The sequence below is a fragment of the Equus asinus genome, chromosome 3 (genome assembly GCF_041296235.1).
Source record: "Equus asinus isolate D_3611 breed Donkey chromosome 3, EquAss-T2T_v2, whole genome shotgun sequence".
Classification (NCBI taxonomy): Eukaryota; Metazoa; Chordata; class Mammalia; order Perissodactyla; family Equidae; genus Equus; species Equus asinus.
In genome coordinates, this window is record NC_091792.1 from 90,988,526 (window position 1) to 91,014,486 (window position 25,961).

General features: G+C 40.9%; 1 protein-coding gene across 2 annotated transcripts in view; it reads left to right on the plus strand.

The window, feature by feature from the left end:
- GPRIN3 (GPRIN family member 3) overlaps positions 1-25,727 on the plus strand; it is a 69,079-nt gene extending 43,352 nt beyond the window's left edge. For both annotated transcript variants that reach the window (XM_014842477.3, XM_070505372.1), the window contains exon 2: positions 14,562-25,727. In XM_014842477.3, the coding sequence (XP_014697963.1) occupies positions 14,675-17,008 (2,334 nt within the window). In that variant the 5' untranslated portion in view covers positions 14,562-14,674 and the 3' untranslated portion in view covers positions 17,009-25,727. The remainder of the gene's footprint in view (positions 1-14,561) is intronic.
- The last annotated feature ends 234 nt before the right edge of the window (positions 25,728-25,961 follow it).

Consider the following 25,961-nt stretch of genomic DNA (forward strand, 5'->3'; position numbering starts at 1 on the left):
CACGAGCCTCTAAGTCAGGGTGACTGTAACCCTTCTAAAGCTGGTTAAGCACGCTAACTCAGCGACATGTGAGACTGCAGGTTCAACCCCAGATTTCTTCCCAGATACATATTAGAGTCTAATTAGATCCTTGGGATCATGTGCAGAGATGGTTTAGATGAAGTAGAGAGCTGGTGTAATATCTGAAAACCCAGAGCACATTGAGATAAAACAAGAGCTAAAAGTGCAGCTTCAGAGAGGAACACCCTTCCCCTGTTTGCACCATGAATATTCTTGCAATGGGAAACTCAAAAATTTAACTTGGGTTATACCATGGGGAAGTCTGGGGCCATGGGTTTCGATTTATTATTAGTCTTGTTTCTCCATTCCTACTCTTCTTTACATCTTCTGCTGCATTTTACACAGTTGAAATAACACTGTGTTTACAGGTTTTAAAAATCACCTGTAATCCCACAATGTATTAACCCACTAATATTTTAGTGTATTTCCTTCTAATGTTTTTATTTTTTAAGGAAGATTAGCCCTGAGATAACATCTGCTGCCAATCCTCCTCTTTTTTTTGCTGAGGAAAACTGACCCTAAGCTAACATCTGTACCCATCTTCCTCTACTTTATATGTGGGATGCCTACCACTGCGTAGCTTGCCAAGCAGTGCCATGTCCGCACCCAGGATCCAAACTGGTGAACCCCAGGCCACCAAAGTGGAACGTGTGCACTTAACCACTACGGCACTGGGCCAACCCTCTTTCTAATATTTTTTATACATATATAGTTTCTATACATATTATATTAGATGTATATTTCTTGCAGCCCATAGCATAATAACACATTGATGCAATTTATTAAAACTTAGAGAAAATGAGAAATTATGAAAATGATACATATATTCCTAATATTTTTCTTCCAATTTAAAACATTTGAATTTGCATCATTCACTAGCCTTTTATACAGGGCAGATGTTTTCTTTGAGAATGGAACCATGAAATTAGCGTTTTGTATCATCTTTCTTACATAAACTCATAATGAACCCTCAATATTTTTCTACTTCAGTTTTCTTATAGTGAAACAAATCATTCCTAATTAAGAATAAAAATGTTGTGTTTACAATTATTTTCCTCTTTTACAACTGTCTCACTCACTCCTCATTCCATAGCTCCCCTTTTTCCTAGCTACCCATCCTTGTCAAGACTAACCAAAGCGCTTTATTCAACTTTGTTTCAAAGAAATGAAAATAATTTTGCACTCATGTTTCATCCTTTTTGTGTAATATAATGGTAGTCAAATTGTGTGGTAACAAGAAGAACTGGCACGGACAGTCTTGGCAAGAGCCTGTGACTCTTGGTCATCATACAACGTGAGTGACAGGAGCAGAACCGAGCAGGCCCACCAGAGAGGGGTCTACCAGCTGCCAAGGTTCCATGAGTCATGGGCCTCATCAGTAAATCTTGCACTGGCAATGGAAAGCTCGTCAGCTCAGTGGAGGTTATTTAGTTATGAAACCCTACAGTGAGCTTCATTGTTCATAAGCCCTTACCAGTTATTCTGTTTGCTTTCTTAGGCTCAATTCCCAGAAATAGAATTATTGGTTCAAAGGGTATAGATCTTTGTAATATTCTTGTTCTCTCTATCAATTTGTGCTCCCATACCAAGACTGAGAATGCCATTCTCACCCCGCCGTGGCAAACCATTAAACGTTATATTAATTTTGCCAATTAAAGAAGCAAAAGTAGGGTGTTTTGTGTTAATTTACGTGAATATGGTATCATATATTGTGATTCTCAACTCTGCAGGCATGTCAGCCTTCACCTAGGAAGCTTCTTAAAAATTTTTTGCATCTTATAATTTTAGCTACAAGTATATTACATTGTTACAATATAAGTAATAAAACAGCATATTAACTTTTTTCTTGCTTTTTAATCTACTGTAAAATATTGGTAAATATATTAGGCCTATACCAACAAAATATAGTGGAGCGGGGGGGGAAGAGAAGGTGGGAAGGAAGGAAGGTCCATCAATGGTATAGTAAATAAGCATTCACTGAAATGCTATTGAAACTCAAACGACATTTTAATGTTTAGCCTTGTACAAAATCGTAGTGATCTGGAGTTTTAGTGTCAGCATAGTGAATTCGTCACAAAGTTTTAAATGTTCCAGTATAGTTATAAGGATTCTCTAGATTGGAACAACAAATCTGAAAGGATATTGTTTAATTTTTGGCATTTGCTTTAAATTTATTTATAGATTACCTTTTCTCTTAAGTATTTTAAGCAAAAAGAGGTATTGTAATCAGTTACTGAGAAGCCCCCGAATGAGATGTACCCCATCTAGGGATGGAATTACAAATTGCCTGTTTCCATTCATAGCAGATGTCTTTAGAGGAATGGAATTCACTGTCTAAATTAGCCAACTGAAAAAAGAACACTGCTAGATATATCTCCATTCGTATTCAGACCACATCTCCTTAAATGAAAGTTGAGGCAAATATAAGAATACTGATGGTGGCAGTGTAACTCAGTATTTTGAACTATAGTTATCCCCCAAAACATTCAGAATGTATGGTTGCTTTGCCTATGTATGTCCTCAAGGAGAAGCCTGTCCTCAAATGCAGTCAGTAAAAGCTAAATGACAATCATAGAAACCGTGGCCTACTATGAAGGCAGGCTGAAATCAAAAAGGCAATAGTCAGTACGTTTGCTGAGAGCTCATTATGGGCTATTCACTGCTCTGGGCACTAGGGGTACATCGACGAGCAAAAGTAGACAAAAATGTTGCCTCCTTGGAGCCTACATTCCAGCAGGGAAGACAGTCGATACACAGTACTCACAATAAGTGGGTCAATGTTTTGGTGTTTTAGAAGGTGATTAGTGCTATGGAAAAAAATAAGTAAGCACAGTAGGACTTCAGAAGTGACAGAGTGGAAGTCAGAGGACTTGCGATTTGACAGTAGCCAGGTTTGGAGGGACCTCACTGAGAAGGTGACACAAGAGCAAAGAAGGAAAGAAGCCCCGGGTGATCCCTCCACTTTACTTCTCTAACCTCCCCTCCTACTCAGCTCCAACTGCCTGCTGAACTCTTAGCTCTTCCCCATGCCTCCTACCTTTGCACTAGCTGTTCCCTCTGCCTGGAGCACAAAGGATGAGACAAAAGGTGCAGAGTGCCCTGAGGTTGGTAAGACAATAACTGAACTGCTATACAAGATGACAGATGGCACAATTGCTTCTGGTTGATGCTATCAGAAAAGGTCTTAGGGAGGAATCATCTTTCAAAAATCCTTTTCACATTTACCACTTGCTGTCTTTTCTCCACATACCTCATGAATTATTTTCCCCTGTGTCATGCTCTTGGAGGCAGTAGAATTTGGGAATTTGACTCGCTTGGTTTTGGATTCCATCTCTTCCACTCAATGTACAGCCCTGGCTGGACATTAAATCCAGAGGTGGATTTTTCTGAGCCTCAGTTTTCTCATCTGTAAAATGAAGATAATAATCCTGCGTTGAAGCTTGTCGTAGGAAAAGTGAGTAATATACAAGGTCTGGCAAATGATCATGAGAGAGGACACCGGTCTTGAAAGATAAATGGATCAGAGAGTATAGGACAATTTTTAAATTGTGCTAAGGAAAATGTATCTAATTTTATAGGTAACAGGGAACCATTAAAATTGTTTTGTGCAGAGAAGTGTTGTATTTGTATGTTTGTTTTAAGACGATCACGTTAGCAGCAAGTGGAGGCTAAGTTTTGGAATTGACTAAACGAGACCAAGTCGTGTGACAGTGCACTGTTGTGTGACATGGTCAGTTCAGTCAAGCCTGGTAGTGACAGAAGAGTGGATTTGGTAACTGGCAATTAACATATGTTTTCTAAACTTTGTATCTTGACATTTAGTCGATTCTCTTAATATAGACAAAATAAATTTTTCTTAATCATTTTCATTGATGTTTTGACCCAATTTCATAGAGTTTGGCTTCAGGTCATCCTTGGATTTATTGCTTCAGGGATGTATAATTTGAGGACCAACTGCTAGAGCTACCAGGAATAGGAAAGGGGGCAAAAAAAAAAAAAAAAACCAGAACTCAACTGATAAACAGGAGTCAGAGAGTCTGGGAAAAGAAACTTAAGTAAACTTTATTTTGTGGCCCAACAGACATCACTTTAAAAAGCATTTCTCAGCTGTTGACTTTGAAAAATAATTATATTGCTGAGTTTGGAGCTTGTAGATAACCAAGATGGATAAGGAAATTATGGTTTCCTTTAACTAGTTGCATGGCCAGGCTGACCTCCTTGCCTAGCAAAGAGCAGAGGGAAAGCGTGTGGAAGGATAGACCAGCATCAGTCCATCATCACTGACAGAAAAGCATAAATGTTCAGTGTTGCCTAGGCCAGGAACACCAACCTTTAAATTTTTTTATTATTTTTGAGTAGGTAATACATTATATGGTTTAAAATTCAAAAAGTACAAAAGGATATAGAGTGGAAAGTCTTCCTTCCACACGTCCCATCCGCCGGCACCCAGTTCCCCTCCTCTGAAAGCATCTCTTATTTATCCTTTCAGAGATATTTTATGTATATACAAGCAAAAGATACTCATTTTTCCCTTTTTAATACAAATAGTGGCATGTTAAATATACTGCTTTGTATCTAAGGAGTTTTTTAAAAATTATTATTGCTTTTTTTTGTTTGTTTTACTTAATATATTTTGGAGATTGTTCCATGGCAATACATAAAGAGTTTACCCATTGTTAAATACGGCGCATCTTATACCATTAAATGAAAGTGCCATAATTTTTGCAACTAACCCTCTCCCTATTAATGGACAGTTAGATTGCTTCTAATATTTATTTTATGCAGTGAATAACACTTGTACATATATCAGTGAGAACATTTATTTATTTTACTCATAAGGTTAGTACCTAAAGTGGAATTGCTGAGTCAGAGCATATGTGATCTTGTATCTTTGGCAAATATTGTCAAATTGTTCTCTACAGAAGTTGTTCAGATTTGCATTCTCACAGGTAGAGTATGAAGAGCATTACCTTTGACTTGAGAGCAGAAAACTGCATCATTAATTCCTGCCTAGCTGGAGTAAGTTCCAAGTCTCTGACATCAACTCAGAGGTATTCATTCTAAGGATGTTTGTTTCTGCGCTCATCTCCTACATCAGTGGTTCTCGACTGGGGATAGTTTTGCCTCCCAGGAGACATTCGGCATTGTCTGGAGACCTTTCTGATGGTCACAACTGGAGGTGGAGGTGCCTCTGGCATCTAGTGGGTAGAGGCCAGGGATGCTGCGAAACATCCTGCAGCGCACAGGATGGGCCAGCCCTCTCCCTCTCCCCACAGAGCACTATCTGGTCCAAAAGACCAGCAGTGCAGAGGTAGGACAATCTGTCCAAGATAAACATCTACCTCCTCTCCATCATATTGAATACATCCTACAAAGCTTAGGATTCTCCACTCTTTCTAACCTAAGGTCTAAGACGAATAAAATGGTAAGTCCTCTGGGCTTCCACAGTATATTTGTTTTTTGCTTTTTGTTTCTTTTACAACATTTATATTGCACTGAAATTAATGATTTGCAGCAACTGCAAACTCATCAAAAACGTGAATGTATCTTATTTACGTTCATGTCCTGGGTGTCTGGCAGTCAGCTTGTTAAATGAATGAGTGGATGTCAACAGTATTTCCTGATTGTCGCAGCGTGACTTAAGGGATTATTTTATTGTTAATCAAAGACTATTCCTTTTAATTCTTACTTGCTTCATCTCTCTCTTCATTTCACATATCCACTTTTCTTTAGACTTCCGCAGGCAGTTTTTTCTAGCCTACAGAAGAATTGTATCAGGAATTGTCAATTGAATAAGGCATGTTGGCCTTCCCCCTGATTTGAACTTCCATAGAGTATAGTTTATTACCACAGCGTTAGTCACTTAATTATGTACTATCTTGCTCACTTACGGCTTCTGACTGAATTTGTCTTGTCTCTTCAAATGGATTGAAATCTCCATAAGGGCAAAAATCAAAACTTTGAAGTAGCTTATGATGCCTCGCGTAGTGTTTACAGACTCTTCAGAGTGATGCAACAGGAGAGTGACAGGTCGTTTGATTCTCTTTTTTCAAAATCACAACTCACAGGCCAAACCCAAAGAAGATCCTGCCCTCCGCAAAGAAACTGCCTTCTCAAGGGAAGAGCACCCCAGAGTCCCTCAGGCAGAAGGGCAGCACTGCGGAAGGTCCAGACGCCAGGCCCTACAGAATCGGTCCACGTTGTAACTGCCTTCTCCCAGGTCTCCCTGTTTCTCTAGGAGCAGAAGAGCCCCACTGACATGCTCCTGGCACAACCCCCTTTGCACATCTCTCCATTACTGCAAATACTGCCACCAGACACTTTCCCATCTTTCAACATGATTAAAGACCCAAGAGTGGGGCTGGGAGGAGAGACTCCTGACAGGTGTCTCAAAGCAGAAATCGCTAATAAGCTTTCAGCCTGCAGCCAGGAGCAGGGGTCTCTGCGTAGGTGCCCAATCTGCATTTGGGCGCCGCCTTTACCAGAGGAAAGCAGGTGGAGTGGAGGCCTGGTTTTAATGAGAACCCTACGGCATGGGGGGAAGTGCCGCAGCCAGGAAAACAGCGGCTGGTCAGCAAGGTCAGGGATGAACAAAGTAAGGACAAGGATACTTGTTTGCAAGGCAGAGTGGCGCTAAATATATCCTGCAGAAAATTGGGATGCAGGGCAGCTCTGATCATATCAACACACGATTTTAAAATGCAAATGCAAAAAAATGCAAATACAGAACTGCTTAGTTTATTTCTAATAGCTTGTTGTTTAACCACCATTTAGTCCTGAGATCCTGTTGCATTCTCTTTGCAATTAAAATAAGCTGCAATTGAAGTCCTTCAAAGCTGACTTGCACAAGAAGAAGCAAACATTCAGATTTGAGTATCTGTCAGGCAAACGAAGTAAATGATAAGAGGCAGCTTGATTAGAGAAGGCAAAAAAGAACAAAAGCATTTTAGTAATTTCTTCCCTAGAAGAGTTCACATTTCTTTTTTAAAAAACTTATTTTAGGCATTTTTAAACAGCAACTTTGATATTTAGCTATGAATTATCTCCACGGGTTGAAAAATGGAGCTATTGAGAGGTTAATTTTTCAGGCTTATTAAAGCCTCAGTCTTGATTTTGCTGAGAAAGAACCCAAAAGTCCACGTCTCCGTCTCCCAAATCTAAAAAATAGAGCTCATTATTGTGTTAATTTTCAAGTTAGCTGAAAGTTTCTTCTTCAAATGGTAGTCTTTAGGCAGGGGTTTAGGAGAACGTAAAGTAAACTTATTTCAGTGTTGGACTGTTGAATAGGGATTCTCTATAAAATACGTGGCATAGTTCATGCCTTCTTAGGTCAATGATGCCCAAATAATAATAATGCTAATTCTATCATCTTCCAAAAACCATGCTAAGTATTTTACTTCATTTAAGCTCTATAACAACAATTTGAGGCAGGTAAATTTAATTTTGTGACATTTTCCCTTAGACAAAGGATATCAATAAGCAGTCCTGGAAAGGTTCCCAGGCATAAACCCCCGAAAATTACCTGCAAATGTGTGTGTGTGAGCACGTGTGTTTCTAGGGAGAGGGCCCAGAGTTTTCATAGGTTTTTCAGAAAAGACTGTGGCCCTTAAAACATCCAAATGGGCTTAATCATTATGAACAGCAGGAACTTCTGTGCTGCCTGGATCACCTCCGTCGGCCTGAATTAGTCAGATGGCTTCAAGGCTATGTTTCTGGAGTTTTCTATTGTTTCTCTTGTTGTCTGATGATACTTCTTGCCCAGATGGATGAGCTTGCCTCCACAAAAAAAATGCTCCTATCTGTCCCCTGTGTGAAATTGGTTACCAGCGTGGACTCTGGAGCCAGAGGATCCGGATTTAAATCTGGTCTCTACCCTTACTGCTTGCATGACCTTGCCTCAGTCTCCAGATCTGCAAAGCGGAACTCCTAGTAGGACCATCCTCACAGAGTTATTTTGAGGATTAAATAAGTTCACACACAGAGCAATGTCTAGAATATAGACAGCAATAAATAAGTGCTTCTACCATATGATTCTCATCAATTGTGAATTTAGAGGCCGCCGTCTGTTCAAATTGTATTTGACAAAAGAGGGAGGATATATTTGGGGTCTTCATGCTGCATAACACCGTTCTTTACTTCTTGGTTTTTGTCCAGCCCTGCTTACGATGGAATTCAATGTGATAACAAGTCATGCATTCATTTTTCTAGAACAGAGTTGAACAAAAAGAAGAACTGGATAGGGAGAAGGGATGCAGCTCGTGTCTCATGAGCCTTTATTAAAGGAACGGTAATAATTGAAAGTCCACATGACCCTGTCAGTGGCACTAAGCAAGCAGCCTTCTTTTCTCTTCAGCCATTCAGACTTGCTTTAGAGACAGTCAGTATCTTTGAAAAGTGCATTTAAGGCAGCTGTTAGTGTGAGGGTATGATTTTCTTCAAGGAAGAAGAAGGAACTGCTTTTCCTAGGCTGTGGGTGTATCCTAGGATTGAATCACCTCTCCTGAAAACTGCACACTGGCAGGATCTGCTGGATTCCGAATGCAAATGATCTAGGCAAAGGTTCCTGATTAAAGGGAGCAAGTAGAATCAGTGGAATAGCATGCCAGATGACATTTTTTTGCTTTATCCTTTTCTTGAGGATTCGTAGTCTCTTACTCTTGCCTCACTGTTCTCTCAGGGTCTTTGCATCATCCATCTGAACTAAAAGCTGCTGTCAGATGGCTGGAGACAGAGGTACTCATCGAGGTCCCTGTAACATTTGCCTAATGTCACTAAAGAAATGTGATGACACCCCAGAGCCCTTGTCCCTGCAATGCAGCCCTTCTGAAGTGGGCAAAGGCAATTGCTGCCCACAGGATTATCCCCATGACCTGCAGTATATCAGCATCCTGCTGGTGGTCCAGAACCACCGAGCCTCTCTCCGTTCTTTCTGTCTAGTGCTCGTCCCACCAGAGAGCCTTGGAGCAAGTCACAAAGGGATGAGATTCCCTGCCGCCTGTCTTATTAAGCGGGTATGTCCATTATGAAAATAGGCAGCATGGCATAGTAGTGGAACCCACTATTTTCAGAATGAGCAGTGGTGGTGTCAGCTTTCAACAAGCCAGACTTTTCATAAAGTGACCAGTTATGAATGTCCTTGTAGTCAGTGTTGATGCCATCCAGGCTGCCCTTGAGTTTCAAACCACTTGCAAAAAGGCTCTCTCTCCTCTGGAGAGATATATATATTTTTTAAATTTTTCCTTTCTTTCCATTTTCTTTCCAGAGTTACAGATAATAAGGAAGCGGCATAGATGGGACCTAGACATTAGCATCCACTAGCATTCAGTTCAACAGGAATTATAGGTATTCAGCCTTGAGACAGTTACTTAGCCTCTGGGCTTCAGTTTCCTTCCGTGTAAAAGGTGGATGGTGTTAACCCTGCAGGCCTGCTGCACTGCCGGAGCAAGGCTCTAAATCTTTGCTTGTGGTTTTAAGGGCAAAAGTGCTAAAGGGAGCTGCTATCGAGAATCCAGTTCCCATCAAACTTAAAGACAAACTCACTTAGAGATGCCATTAGCCTCGGTGTGATTCATGAGTGATTCAGAAGGAATTCAGAACGGCGCAGAGAGTCTTATAAGAAAACCCATATTCTCCAGTGCAGATGACAAAGACTCCCGCCTTGACCAAACTTTCCTCAGGCTTCTCTGAGCCCTCTTCTCAACTAGGCCTCAGTCTTGGTCTTCCACGGCTGTCCTTGCAGAGTCCAGTTTTAGCAAGAATCCTTCTAAGCCAGTTTAGAGAGAATCCCCGACCCTTGATAGCTGATCATCCTCAATATCCAATCAGATTCCTCATCCCACCATCCCCCAGGTGATGGCTGCCTGAGCTGCCTTCTGCAAGAATCCTGAGAAGAGGTTTAGCAAGAATCCCCCTGCCCTTGATGTCTCCTCTTGGTCATTTTCCAGCCACTGACCACCCCCAGCCTGCTCCTTGGTTATAAATCCCCGCTTGTTCTTGTTGCATTTGGAGTTGAGCTCGATCTCTCTCCCCTCCTGCAGTAGTCTTGACATTTATCACAATGTCTTCCTTACCATTTTAACAAGTGTCAAAATAATTTTTTCCTTAACACAGATCAAAGCTTAAATATTGAGCTTTTTAAAAGAGGCTAACACTTATAAAATGCTTAATATATGCCAGGATGCTGTTTCTCCTAAAGCCTAAATCTATTCTTCACAACAGCCCAGTGAGGCAGCACTATGATTATTCTCCTCAATGTATACACTAAACTGACACCTGAGGTTGAGTTACTTGCCTGAGCACACAGTAGGAAGTGGAACTGATTCTCATGCGGGGAATCTGGCCAGAGGGCCCATGCTCTTAAAGGTAATGCCAGACTGCCCTCAGCAGACTAAAATTTAAGTTGGGAAGTCTACTCTGTCAGTGCTCTCAGAGCAAAGCTGTCAAACTCAGCTGCTCACGGGAGCACGGGTACTACTGTGACGGAGTGAGGCGGGGCAGGTGGGGAAGGGGCCACCTGGAGAGTCCTTGCCCTCAGCAACCAGCCCATATCAGCGCCATCTAGTGTTGCTATCTGGAAATGCATACCTTTGGAGTTTTTAGAGGGAAGCAAAAAGAGCAAAATCTGGAGTTTTATGAAAAGTCTCTTTAATTCAAAAGGCAAAGAAAGAAAAGAAAGGGAAGGAAAAGGAAGAGGGAAGGAGGGAAGAGAGAAAGGGGAAAGGGAAAAAGAGAGGAGGGAAGGGCAAACTACGCAGGACACGCACACACACACACACACACACACACACACCTGCAGGAGGGACTCATTCAGTCTGAGGGCCACCTATTTGCAACCTCATTTTTAGAGGTTAAATCTTGTCATAATGGACTGTGGAAGATTTTAAAGACAACTCTGTAAACCACCGAGAAATTACACTTTTAAAATCTCCTATGTGTCTAACCTGTTGGAGACTAAAGATTTCTGCTGTTTCTTGGGGAGAGGTGTGGGGAAAAGGCATGGGTTGGGGGCTTGCCTCCGGCCGGCCATCTCTCTAGGGCCTTGGAGATGCTGTGACGGTTACATTAGCAGTTAGGTTTGAGAGTAGTGTTGATTTCCTCTCTGCCTGTCAATGAAGAGATTTCTAATTACAGGTGTTAGCCAAGCAATCTGGGCTTTTCTTCTTGAGTCTTGATTTGATGGATAATTTAACCTCCATTAACAAAGCAAACAAAAGAAAACCCCCCTTCAAAGTCAAACTAGTACAATCAGCTATCCGTGCGAAATGGAAGTAAATGCAGTGACTTCTGAGAGTTTTGTGAAGTCCCTCATCATTTTTTAAGTCTCTCAACTTTCAGTTGCTGAACTTTGAGCTGTTCGCATTGTGCAGTCCTCTTGGCAGATCAGGTTTCTTGGCTCCAGGCGCATGACACGGGAGACAGTCTGTACTCCTGGCTTTAGGAGACCTTCCAGTTTTTTGTAGCAGGTGTCCAATGTACTTATTTTTAATTGTCTAAACCTGGATTACAGAAATAGAAAGTTTAATAAATAAGAACAACCATTTTCTTACTTCCAAAAACAGTACTCTTTTTAATTGTGTTTTCATTAATATTTCATGCTATACATTAAAATTTCCTGTTATTTTGAAGTTTGGCAGGGCATTAATCATGGCCATTTAGGAGGCAAATGGGATCAATCAACACTTTTTCATGCGCAAGACCCTGCAGTGTGTCCTGCGGAGTAAACTAAAAGAAATCAATCAGCTTGTCCCCTTCCGTCCTGGGGCTTGAAGGACTTTCAGGGAAATGAGGCATTTATACAGGTAACAGCGGTGCAAAAACAGTGCATAAAAAGCACAATACAAAGGACACAAATGACCATAGCTGTAGGACTTTAAAAAGAGAGAGAGACTTTACGCCTGGAAGGCATTAGAGGGCTTCAGAACGGAAATGGGATTTAAGTGGGGCCTTGAAGAATGGGCATTTTTGAGAATGAGGAGGGGAAGGACTGGGAGGAAAGGTGCGATAAGACAGATGCGAAAGAAGGAGATGGAAAGATGGATGTGGGGCACAGCAAGTGGGTGCCACAGAGAACTCCAGTGAGGAAGAAATGAACATGAACCTGGGGCAGTGGTTTGAATGAGCAGAAAGCAGTTGAGATCAAGGATGGGAAAATATTCAACCCATTAACATGAATAATGAAGTTAGAAGGAAGAGCTATCCAGTAAGTTGGACTTATTGTTAGACTTCATATGATAGTAGATCAGCCAAATAACATTGAACCAAAAGATACAATGATATATTTTCAAAATCTGGGCCCGACCAGATTTGCCTTTACCTTATTTTGACCCTTTGTAGCCCAACTTAAGATTGTGCTGTTTGATTTGTTATCCATCACATGCAAAGAAGTAGGAGCCTTGAATTTGGGGGGTGGAAGGGTCCTTAGAAATCATATAATTCATTTTGCCAACAAGTTAATTTGGGGTCCAGAAAGATTAAGTGTTTAGCATGGGGTCAGAGTCTATGGGTAATGAGGTAATATTAAAACACCGTCATCCACTAGTTTCTGAACCATTGCTCTATCCACATCACCCAGTGCCTGGTTATTCTTCCAAAAAAAGGTTTATATGTAAACACACACAGATAAATTTTCAGATGTACTTTGTAAAATTCAGTATTTTCCCACCTTTGGTTACCTCTCTCTCTCTTGCCCTGTCCCCAGTTCATCACACGCCCTCCATTTAACACCTAATATGTCTCCTTCTAAATATTTTTAGACTTAATATAATCATATACAAACATATCTGCACCCACACGCAACACAAACCTATGGAGTGTTTTAGGTCATTGTTTTACAAAAATGAAACACATATACCCTCTCCTCTACCTTGCTTTTCTCATTCAACCATACCTTGGGGAAATCCCTCCCAAGTGAAAAGTTCTAGCCTAATTAATTGGGGGGTTTTTGTTTTTATTTCCTCCCCAAAGCCCCCATACATAGTTGTATATTCTAGTTGTAAGTCTCTCTAGTTCTTCTGTGTGAGCTGCTGCGACAGCGTGGCCACTGACAGAGGAGTGGTGTGGTTCCATGCCTGGGAACTGAACCGCGGGCCACCAAAGTGGAGTGCACTGAACTTTAACAACTAGGCCATTAGGACTGGCTCATTAATTGTTTCTTTTAATGGCTGCATAGTGCTTTCCAGTAGAGGCATGTCATCATTATTCTACCACTCCCCTATTCATGGAGATCCGTTTGTTTCCAGTTTTTTGCCTTTACAAATAGTACTTCAGTCAACATACTTATACCTCTATATATGCCGGCATGTTATTTCGTTTGATAAAATTGGGATCACTGGGTCAAGGACATCTGTATTTTTAGTTTTAGGAACTAAACTGTTTCCCTACGAAAGCTGTGGCCATACCCATTCCGTCTTATAATTAATAAAAATACTTCCTTTTGCTAGGTCTCCCCTGGCCTAAGAGTTATAACTCCTTTTTTTTTTTTTCAATTTTTCAAGTGCAATTGGTATAAAGCAATATCTCATTGTTAAATTATTTGCATTTCTTTGACTACAAATGCATTTGATCATCTTTTGAAGTTTGTTGGCTGTTGGGCTTCCTATCTGGCAAGCTGCGTTTTCATATTCTTTATCCATTTTTCCAATGAACTATTTTGTGTCCTTGTAAATTTTTAAGAGCTTCTGCTATATTATAGGTATTTCTGCCTGTCCTCTAGAGTGGCAAACTTTTTTTTTTTTTCCCAAATCCATTGTATTTCTTTATGGTATCTTTTGCCATGCAAAAGTTTTGAATTTTGATTAGTCATCTATGTTTATACTTTTTCTTATAGTTTCAGTATTTTCTGCCTTGCCAAAAGAAGCCCGCCCTCCCTGCCCCTAGATTATATTATGGTTCCTAGAGTTTTTTACAGGATATTTATTTATTTATTTAACATGTTAACCTTTAATCCATCTAGGCTTTATTTTTCGAACTGGTGTAAGATAAAGATCTACTTTTCTTTTCTTCCAGATGAATAAACAGTTTGCCAGCATTTTATATTAAGTAATCCATCCTTTTGCCACTAAATTGAAGTGCCTCTCTTGTCATATATTAAATCCTTATTTATAGGTGAATCTATTTCTAGATGTTCTACTTCCCATATCTGTTTAGGCCTATTTCAGTACTTACTGATTTGATTACAGTAGCTTTGCAGGATTTTCTGATATCTGGTAAATCAGATCACACAAATGACTTTTGAGGTAGTTATCAAACTCTTCGGTAAATACATTAAAAACCTATTTGCTAGACAGCAGTGGGATGCAAGCAGAAACTAATATATCAAAATAATACTTGCGTAATTAAAATATTTTTCACGAAATCGTTCTTCCCAAGGTCTATTTTTATATCAACAGATATGGGAAGAAAATATTTAATGTGCTTATGAGATCTTACACAAATGACAGTTTGCTGTATTTCAGTCCTTACATGCTGTACTGTATTAATGGTAGCGTTTCCTTGATTCACAGATTGACCCTTCAGAGGGCTCCTCTCTGACTGTGTCTTCGCGCTGAGCTACGACTGCTTCCCAGTGGGAGCATACTCAGGGAACAGCTCTGAGGGTTTCCTGAAGAGAAATTCCATGGGGACTGTACCTGACCCTCTAAGATCAGCTACAACTTCCCTGATTGCAGCTTCTGGAAAAGAAGAGGTGCCAGCTGTCTCACCTCCGCCTCAATCAGCCCTCCTGTGCGAGAACACCAATGGCCTTTCAGATGCTCCTGCAGAACCAGACCTCAGCCCCAGGGCAGCTACCAAGGCCCTGATGCACGCCTGTGAGCATGAGACCACCCAGCCAGACATGTCTTCTCCTGGCATCTTCAATGAGGTGGAGAAGGCATCTCCCACACTCAACTCTCCTGGCAATACCCTGCTGCCGGGAAGCAGCAAGCCCACAGCCCCAGGTCCGCATTCTGCAGCAGGAAAGGATCTTATAAACACAGCATTTATAATGCCAGCCACTCAACACACCCACCAGGCCATCCCAGGTGACCAGCCCAATGCCAGCCCCTCATCAGGACCTGAAGATATGCTGGTGAAATCACAGGGAACCTCAGATGGAGAGCAACCTGAGAAGTCAACTTGTCCTGTGGGAGGCACCCTTAGCAGCAGCAACGATCAAGTGCCCTGTGATTTTCCTTCCCAAGAAACAATCCAGGGAGCAGTGCACACTGCAAAGGCAGCCACCAAGGCGTTCAGTCACGCACCTTCTCCAGAAGGGCAGAGGCAGCCAGCTGTCTGCGGCTCCCAGGCCAGGTCCTGCGAATCTCCAGCAAGAGAAGATGGATGTTCAGGGACCAAACAGCCCTCTGCCACTGCCTCAGACGCCCAGGCCGTGACTTCTGTGACGCCTCCACCATCTCACCTCACTAGCAAAGGTTCCTTTCCTGCAGATCCGGAGAAGGTGCTGCTGCCAGCACAGCACCAGGCATCAAGGTTCAAAGAAGCGGGCACCATGACCAGCCAAGGTGAGGAGGGTGAGATCAGGGAGGTTCCCAGCAGGGCTCGGCAAGATGCTGAGGTGCAGGCAGTGGCGAGTGTCGAGAGCAGGTCGGTCTCCACCAGCCCCAGCATCCTCACTGCACTCCTGAAGGAAACGCCCGCTCCTGAGCGTTTCGAACAGCAAGAGCAGCTGCATGTCATTTGCCATGGCCGCGGCAGCGGGAGCCACACGTTGGAGCTATCTGACAACACCGTAGCCCCCGAGGAGTCGGGTCAGTGCCCCAGCATGATGCCAGAGGTGCGCATCCAGGCTGCTGCGGCTGTTTCCACAGCTTTCCAAGGAGAAAGTCAATCAGTGAGCCCATCGGCTGAGGTCCTTAAAACCTCATCCACCCTTGTGGCATCCAGTAAGGCCCAGGATACGGGTAAAGAAGATGGGAGGTCAGCAGGAGTGACCCCAGTGAGGGAAGAGCCCACCTCTAAACAGCTTTCGGGAACTAATTCTAGCTCCCTGAAAGCTAGCCCCACGGACCAGATTTCTCTCAGTGGGGACAGTCAAGCTGAAACGAGTCGTGGCTTGGGGAAACCTGAAACCAAGCCGTCCGAGTTTGCAGTGAAAACCACAAATGACCACAAAACAGACCCAGATTGCAAATTTGCCGGCTCTTGTGGCCCTGCCAGCAAAGCTGACCCGTCTGGGAGCTTGGATCCCAATAATAAAGGAGATGCGAGAGAAAAGAAGCCTGCGTCCCCTCAGATAGTAAAAGAACAAGAATCTAGCGGCACCGATGTCCTCGATGCAAGAGCAAAGGCAGAGGGCAAAACCCTACTGCTCAACCCTAGATCTCAAGAAAGTGGAGGCACGGGATCAGCTGCCAGCCCCACCCCATCCCCAGTTAGAAGGAACCAGGAGGGCGCCGTGGAAGAAAACAGACAGACCAAGACAACTGCCAGCCTGAGCCTGCCGTCTGATTCCCTGGGCGACTCCAGTCCAAGTTCTGGCAAGAAGACCCCTTCTCGCTCGGTCAAAGCCAGCCCGCGCCGCGGCAGCCGGGTCAGCGAGTTCCTCAAGGAGCAGAAGCTCAACGTGACCGCGGCTGCGGCTCAGGTGGGACTCACGCCCGGGGAGAAGAAAAAGCAGCTCGGTGCCGACGCCAAGCTCCAGCTGAAGCAGTCCAAGCGTGTCAGGGACGTCGTGTGGGATGAGCAGGGCATGACCTGGGAAGTGTACGGCGCCTCGCTGGACCCCGAGTCCCTGGGGATCGCCATCCAGAACCATTTACAAAGACAAATCAGAGAACACGAGAAATTAGTCAAAGCTCAAAACAGCCAGACCCGGAGATCCATTTCCTCAGATGCTTCTTCAAATAAAAAGCTCAAAGGAAGGCAGCACAGCGTTTTCCAGTCCATGCTGCAGAACTTCCGTCGCCCCAACTGCTGTGTTCGTCCCGCCCCTTCTTCTGTGTTAGATTGAAAAGAACGTGTGTGGAGCCCTTGTATGCATTTTCGGTCTTCGTGGGTGTTGGTCTGTGTCAAAGCTTAGGTAGGTTTTTTTCTGAGACCAGGAAGAGAAAGCAAGTATTAACTATAGGAAATTGCTATTGAGAATTATGGGGTCCCTTGATTGGGCCTCCATAAATAAAAATATCATTTCAATTAGAAAGAACTAGAGAAGAGAAGCAAGTTTCACTGAAGGTTTATGACCTTAATTAAGAGGAAACAATATTCACTGGGTTTTTTAATATGGTGTGGCTTGTAGAACTATCATAATCATTATACATGTGTCATTTTGTATTACTGCCTCAGTTTATCACACTGTGGTGTTTCCATTAAGGTCCCTGCTTTATATTAAAAATAGTAATAACACTATTAGCAAAAACACTGTTATACTTTCTAGTCCTGTTGCAATAAGAATGCTGTTACCACATAAAATTTAAGTAGATGATAAGAACTATAATGTAAAAAGTTGAAACAAATCTGACTCAGATGTTATTCAGTAAAAGCATTTAAATGCATAAAATAGCAAATATGAATTAATATTTGTAAACATCTGTAGAGAACCCTTTTTATAAACGTTGTTATACCTGTTAATAAATGTAAGAAAGTTATATTAGGAAAATTAGCTAAGCTTTTGACTGCCCACATAAAACATGAATTTATTTATATAGGTTTTCCTGCACTGAAGGCGAGGTGCATCTCTGTGATTATGACCAGATTAAATCCATATTTCCTTACCCGAGAGGAAGGACAGGCCACTGAATTCTTGAAGAGATCATCGAATTATTGATAATGCTAAATTTTAACGGAGGTGTTCTCCACTGACATTCTACTGAGAATGTTAAGGTTCTGGTGAGGAATCATAAATAGCCAATTACCAAACACTCTTTTTTCTGTGTTGAAAAAACGAAAGCATCCTGAGTAACAAAAACAGTATGTTTAATTTAGACTTGTAAACAGGATGTTGTTTTTCTCTTGCTTTGGGTCAGTAGCTTCTAATAGAAAATGAAGTCAGCACCAAGTAGGACATGAGCTTTCTCACAGTTTTTGTGTGTAGACTGGGGCCCCCTGATTGCTTAAGTTTCTAATCTGTGGTAAAAAGGCAACCTCTGCAGCCTTATTGATTTTAAGAGAAATACCATCGGATCTCATCCTCTGATCCCAATAAAAGGAGAGGCCTTTCCTAGAGCACGGTTTGAGCTTTGGGTGAGCTATGGCCCTTGAGAGCCCTCACCTGTCTCTGCAAGAGGAGCGTGTCCCTGGGACCTGCGAGTGTCTTGCAGGGCGCCAGCTGGGATGACCAGCAGTGGCTTGAGGGTTGGGTATTGTGAAGAGGAGCATGAGCCAGGGCCCGGGAGCGCCTCCCCTCCTGGAGTCACCGAAGGAGAGCGCTGGTCTCCACCTTGTATTTAGAAAATCAGACCGTTGGACGTTGGAGGGGTGCTGGTTGCCTTCTCTGGACTCATTCCCCTAGATGAGCCAAAAGAGAGTGTCCAGCCATGTATTCTCTCTCCAGAGACTCATAAATGCCATTTGTGCTGTAAATTCCCAATCTCTGCTTTGGCCTTTTTTTTTTTTTTTTTCATTTTAATTCTCTTTTGCAGACTCTGAACATATGAGGGAAAATCATACCTGAACTTCAGCACCACAAGCTACACTGAACACAACCTACATTAGTTAATAGCCATTGATGTCTTTCAAAGCAATTGGACTGTACATGAAGCCTGCATACGTAGACCCTGGTCACAGCATTCTCAGAGCCTGACAACGTAATTACAGTTGTTATACTTGGAACTTATAGTGAATTTTTTAATTAGGCACATTTTTCAGTTTTTTATCAATTGGCCTCTATTAAGAATGCTGTCTAAAGTAGAAATTATCATCTAATTAGCAATCAGATGACTATTAATGATTAGAGATCTAGTCTAAAACTCTCTCTTTTGGCCTTAAATACCCATTTGTATTGTTGGTGTTCGTGGCGCGTCTGTGGGAGATGCCTTTGCCATCTCTCGCTCACTGCCTGCTTCCCTTACCTGTTGGCATACGTGCCGTGCATACACAGAGAACACCCTGTGTACACAGTAGCAGCTGTCAACAGTACCCACTCCAGATGGGTGGGCCCCAGGTTGTCCTCTGCTGGGAAGTGGCTAGCACAGGCTGTTCCTGCATTAAAAGAGGAGAAAAGGAAGAATTCAGCGTCTGGTAATAATATTTATTTTCATGAGTTTGGAGTAATCACATGATTTATAAATAGTTCAGTGAAGCAGAGGCCTAAGAGAGTTGTAGGCATTTGTCAAATATTAACTTAATTAGTTAATTTAATTTAAACTAAATTTGGTGTTGTCGTTGTGCCTCTCAAATTGAAACTTACTGTTTGATGTAGTAACTCTAACTGGTTTTCTTTGGTGCTGGAACTAACCTTTACTTCTTAATCTTTATTTTTTACCTTTAGTCTTTACTTCTACCACACTCTAAAGATTGTCACAAAATATTACAAAAGCTTTCTTGTTGCTATTGAATCTCCTAAAAAGAACAGCTTTTAAAAACAGTAGCAGATAGATTATCAAATGGATAAATAAGATAGGAGCCTATTCAAGACAGCAGTGTTTTTGCATTGTGATATCCTAAATGTTCTCACAGTAAAACTTTTTTTTTTTAAAGGTTTTATTTTTTCCTTTTTCTCCCCAAAGCCCCCCAGTACATAGTTGTATATTCTTCGTTGTGGGTCCTTCTAGTTGTGGCATGTGGGATGCTGCCTCAGCGTGGCTTGATGAGCAGTGCCATGTCCACGCCCAGGATTCGAACCAACGAAACACTGGGCTGCTTGCAGCGGAGCGCGCGAACTTAACCACTCGGCCACGGGGCCAGCCCCTCACAGTAAAACTTTTATTTGAAAATTTTCCTTCACTCGGACCTGTGACGCAGCATAGACCTTCGGTACATCATTTGTGAGTCTTTAGGTTCATTCAACAAATGAAGGTGCAAAGCCTTGTTCACAGCGTGGCAGCCTCTTTGAACTTGCTCTGCTGTTCCCTAGCTGCACGGCACACATGGGGTTGAAAGTTGTTTGTTTTTCTTTCTTAAACCAGTAGTAAAAGACAGATGAGTTAGAACAGTTTCTGGAAGACAATGAAACATTTAAAATGCTAAGATGCTATACAGCTTACCCAGTGAATACTAGAATTTTTAATTTAAATATTGATTTTGCTATTTTTATGACCGCAAGAAAAATGTCATCGCTTCAGCTGTCACAAGTTTATTTTTAGTGCTTTTCTAATTATGTCTTCCTGGATTGCTGGCGTTGATGCCACACACCAACTACTGTACGTCGAGTAAAATCCTAATTAACCTTTGTGTTTCGGATCAGTGGCGTAAGTTGAACATTTTGTTAGGTCAAAGTTAACCAGAACCCTTTTTGTTTGCATTCAAAATGAAATATTGATAAAATACATTCGTATGTTTTCCTACCTTGTCAAGTTCAGCTGTATTGAATATAATTTGATTTTTGATGATTTTTTAATCTTTAGAATTGTCCGATATTCGTTATTTTGGATACCAGTGTTCTCCATGTTATGGGTTAAATATAAAAACTGAAATAAATTTTACTAAATATGCAGGTGTAACATATTCCCTAGAGGCTGAGTTTGGGAACCAAGTCCTTAATAGGAGCTTGCTGTCTTAAAGTACAAAGCAGAAGAGGAAATGCTTTCGGTTGCGTCTCAGAGTATTGAGATTTTAGTGTTCCTAGCTTATTCTAATGTTATCCCTCTCATTTCTGGGAGTTCCTAAAATTCTGGGAATACCTGTAAATACCACATGAAGAATAGCATATGATGTGACTTAAAATTTGTTTGTAGAGGATGTATATGAACATGCTGTCAATGTAAATTGTTTGCCCTTTGCTGTATCCACTCCGTTAATGTTTTGCTGCCAAAATGTAAGAAATTATCTTCTCTCCCTCCTACATACTGTGCAAGTGTTAAAAATTTTGTGCACTTCTAGTACCATATAATTCACCACCCCCCATATCTACTTTTTTCAGAATCAGTATAAAGAAAAACAATACTTTAGGATAAGGTTTGCATATATGTCTATGTGTTTTTACTGAATTCGGGCCCTTGTAGCCTTGTGTAGGCCTCTGCCTGTCTGATTCTCCCATCATCTACAGTGCTGCCGTGGAGATGACGCTGTTTACTCTCTCCTGCTTTGTCCTAAGTGGTGTCTGAGAAATGAGGCCTGCGAATTTCCCTTTGTGGTGATAATACAGTGAACTCAGCAGTATCTTGGCTAAGTGAGCTCACCATCTTATCCCTCCCCCGGTTTTGTCGACACAGTGAATTGGAAGTCTTGTCCACGTCTGCCTCAGTGTTTGCTATTTTATATTCAGATCTGGGCATTTTGTTTTCTGTTAGCAACGTTCCTTGATGCCATATGTGGCCCTTTTGGTTGAATCCGTGTGTGGGGCAGCTGCTGCCACCTGGCAAATAACAGGTGATGTGCTGACCCTCCTGTCCATCCTTGTAACTGTATCCTTCTTAATGAAATTCTGCAACTGGCTGAGTAATTATAAATGTCATCTGTGCAGACACACGGGCTTAAGGATGTCTACAAAATTTCAGACATTTTTGCAAAAGGGGAAAAACTAGTCTTGTAAATAGGAAACAGATTTCTATGAACTTTATCCCACCCTCGGGGAAAAAAAATTCTCCTTGGCTACAAAAATCAAATAAACTTGATTTGCAATGAGCAAGGACATAAATGATGATCGATTGAGGTGGAAAAATTCTGTCTCACAAGTAATCAGTGACATCTGCCAGAGGTCATTACCGCTACTTTTAACTGTGAACACACCAGCTAAACTACTCACTTGCCACAACGAAATAACCTCTCTCAAAGTAGATCCAATACGTCTGTATATACGAGTAGATAGAAACAACAAAAAGTCCTGAAAAATTACTGTTGGCTCTTAGGTTTATCAAAGTGATGATAATTATAAAGGACATTTAAATAACCGTGGGCCTTGGTGAAATGACAGTGGAGGCCAGAGTGGTGCAACAAGATGTCATTTACAAGTTTGGTGGGTTTTTTTAAGACCCAGATATCTCAGATACTAATCATGAGAATAAAGACTGTTGACTATGAAATTAAAGACAAGCAATAATGTGCCAACAAGAGGCAGTTATACCAGCAAGTGCATGTGTTATGGGCATGCCATTATATATTACGGCTTGCTCTGTGAGGACTGACTGTAACCCACAGGAGAAATAAGCAAAGGCATTCTTTCTCCTTTCTTGCTGGAAAAACGTGTTTAGGAGCTCCATAAAGAGGTGCAGCCCTAGAGAGCATTGTTGGGATGTGGTTCACATCTCTGTTTTAAGCTAGCCAAAACAGAAAAGGAGTCACCTAAAGTCTCGCCAGCTTAAAACTCAAGACAGTTCCAACCGGAAACTTTGCTGAAATGGAGGGGCTAACTATGTGGTAATCCTTCTTCCTGGACGCTAGCATGTAGAAGAGCGATTCAGTTAACTCCGCCTGGAGGATTACCAGCCTTACCTATGAAAAAGGGGTTCTCAAATGAAAAATAGCTAAAACGTGAGTACTCACATCAAAAGGGGCCTCCAATAATGCCTTACTGAAAATGATGCTCCAGATGGGCATTTCTAAGTACTACTGCTTCATCAAGTTTCTTTGGGTTCAAACTCAAAATCGATTGGCTGCCAAACAGTAGGAATAAAAATCACATATTTTACACTTCAGAAAAAGATACTGATGATCAGCCAGCATGGTGATAATTATGATGAGAGACACCCTAGTGATTTAAGTGTGTTAAGGAGAATTAAATGGGAGAGAAATGCTAACTTCTTTCTTGATCTCTTGAGATGTGGGGATGTCATCCACTTATTTCTGGGGTTAAAATTATAGCTTGCTTTTTGACATTGCTGCTAGCAGTACTCTTTGTTACTTTAAAAATTAAATTGTCTGTTCTTCAGCAAAACTTTCAGGCAGCTAACCAATTTTTTTTCTGATTTGTATTATTGCTTTTAATATCATGTAAAGGCTATATATAGTGCCAATTACTGAATGAGCAGAATGGGCTTACCCACGTTTATCGGCATCTCTTAATGATTTCAGTTTAGATTCCTTAGCATTTATTTTAACCACATCTTTGAGTAAATTACTTTCCATAATCTTCTCCATCATGTCTTAAAATGATGTTGGTGGATCAGGAGTTGCAGTATTATAGTCGTACTCCTCAATTCTTAGGGGAGAGGAGAGACGAATTCTTGTTTTAGGGGTATCGGGAGATGCCTTTTACTGAAGTTAAGACAGGTCAACAGGGCCTGACAACTCAAGAAAGAAATGAACTAACACTTACTAAATTTCTAAATGTATGTATCTCTGCTGTACAAATGTGTGAACAATATGTTGTGCAAATACTGTAGCAGGTTGTGGTATGTCAATACATTCTGTAAGTGTGTACAGTCTGTGAGTGGTTGGTTTTCTATTTTTATGTGTAGAAAAAAATAACATGCTGATCCCATTTTCAGGGCAAGTTCTGTCATCAGGTAGGCACATGTGCGAAAGTGAATAAAGCCAACAAAGTCTGCATGTATATTCAGGACCAGAATTTGTCCTTTCATTTTTGAAGGTCAGAAAGGGCTGTTATTTTTTGTTTTTAATCATCTCCCAGAGTAGATAACATATTGTCATAAAGGCTGAACATAGTAATCAGGACATTGGCATGTTACTGAATGTGCCAGGGCTAATTACCCACACCATTAGTCACAGGTAAGGTCAGTTCTTTGACCACCGGGATGATTTACATTCCTCACACATCCTCTCTGTGTTAAGTGTGTGACTAGGATGTACATACTATGGGTGTGATTGTGTACATACCTTGTATGAATTATCTAAATCCTCAAAGCAGTGGCAGGAAAGCAGAAAGAAGAAACAGTCGTTCAAAAGCCTCACAAGGGCTAATCAACATGTATTTGCATTTTCTCACATAAAAATGTATACATAACATAACTGTAAATAGCTTACCCACATAGATATGCACACATAAATGCATTTTATTCATACCCATATATTTAAGTAAATCACAAATTAAAACAACTAATTGAAAACTGCATCTTTCCATGATTGTTCCGTTTTACATATATTAATACTGGATCAGATGCTCCCCGTTAAGTGGTGGTACTCCCTGGTAGCAGATTTGGTGCTTAGGGCAGCCCAGCCCCACTGGGCCGTGAAAATCTAGTTAGCATCTCACTGAGGCTCAGACTGGTGGTACCTGAACAGCTGCAAAGTTTTAATGTTGTTCTTTAAGCACCTAATTTTATATCTGGAAAGGGCAAACACTGGGGAAAACCGATCACGTTTTATAGACTCCATTTGTACGTTTATTAGTGTGTTTATTTGCACAGACTGATAAAAACCCCTACTTTTTTTAGAGATATATTCCTAGATTTCAAAAGAGTGTAATCACTCGAAGTGGAAGATGATTGCAGGCATTCTTCTCTTGAAATCGGCGAAACAATGTTTAGCAACACCAAAGAGAAGTCAAGGAGTAAAATTTTTTTTAAATTACAGGTGATGTTGGTAGGATAATAGGATATGAGTACTTGGGAGTTCCTTAAGATGGACTCAAATAAATTACTATTATTGATAACAGGTGATGCTGTGTGGGCTAGATAACAAGATTAGAGTCATTAGCCTGCAAATGTCAACACTGGGACAACATCACTGAATTGATGTTGCTTGAGTTTCTCTCATTTATTCTAAAAGGAAATAGTCTATTAGAGATCAAAAAGACTGATCTGCTTCCTAAAACCTAACATAATTTGATCCCTATTCCTTGACACTAAAAATTATGTTGGCTGGGTGTTAGGTTGAAGTTATGAATGGAAATACCAGAATTGCCCATTAATAGAGATTTCTGTGGTAAAGTGCAAATAGAACCACTTCTCAGTAGAAAGTTAATAATGCCATTTAATGCATATTTGTGTTTTAGAGAATGAAAGTGCCATCTTTATATCTTAGATAAAAATAAAAGGTTAACCAACCATAACAACACTACAATTACAGCTATAGCTGGCTGTGTTTTTTAACTACTAAAAACATAGTTGTTTATAAAAGCAGCATACCTGAAATCTTGATGTTTGTCAACATTTACCGTTGCTTAAAAGATAAATTTATGTAATTATTTTGGAAGATGTGTATTAATTTAAATGCCACCCAGAAAAATGATAGCTGTCAATGTGAGAATCATGTGTGTAAATACTCAGCTGAGAAAGACCAAAAGTCTAGTGTAATGTTAAATCACTAAAGAAACAGTAGTTTTCAAAATGAAATTCCATTTGTGGATGTATCAATATTAGAATCTAACGCTGTGTTTTTTCATGATATCTATATACAACGGTCATAAAGTGGTTTAGTCAGGAAAGTCCCCATCCTCTGGAAATTGACCTACCAATGAAATTTCATTTCCTAGAAAAAAGATGGAATGTTATTTATATAAGGATAGATCACAATTTTGGAATTACTTATACTTCCACCCTCATTTTGGATTTGATTTTTGAATGGATGAATGAAAGAAATTCAACTGATGATTTAGTTTTACCCTCAAAAAAATTTTAAATATGATTTCTTTGCATTTCATTTTCCATAATAAACATAATATAGATTAAAATTTACCATCTTTGTTTTTTGTTGTTATTGTTATTGCTTTTGCCACTGCTGTTGAAATTATTCTTTTAGCCCTAGATGTTTATATCGAATCAGTTGATATTCAGTGTGACACACTTCTGCTAGGAATCTGCAGTGGAGCTGAAAGTATTTACAACGAAAGGTTTTTCTCCTGTAATTAAAATAGAATTCCCATAGAATCAAGCATGCCTGCAGGTCATCAGAAGCATGGTTTTTCCTGT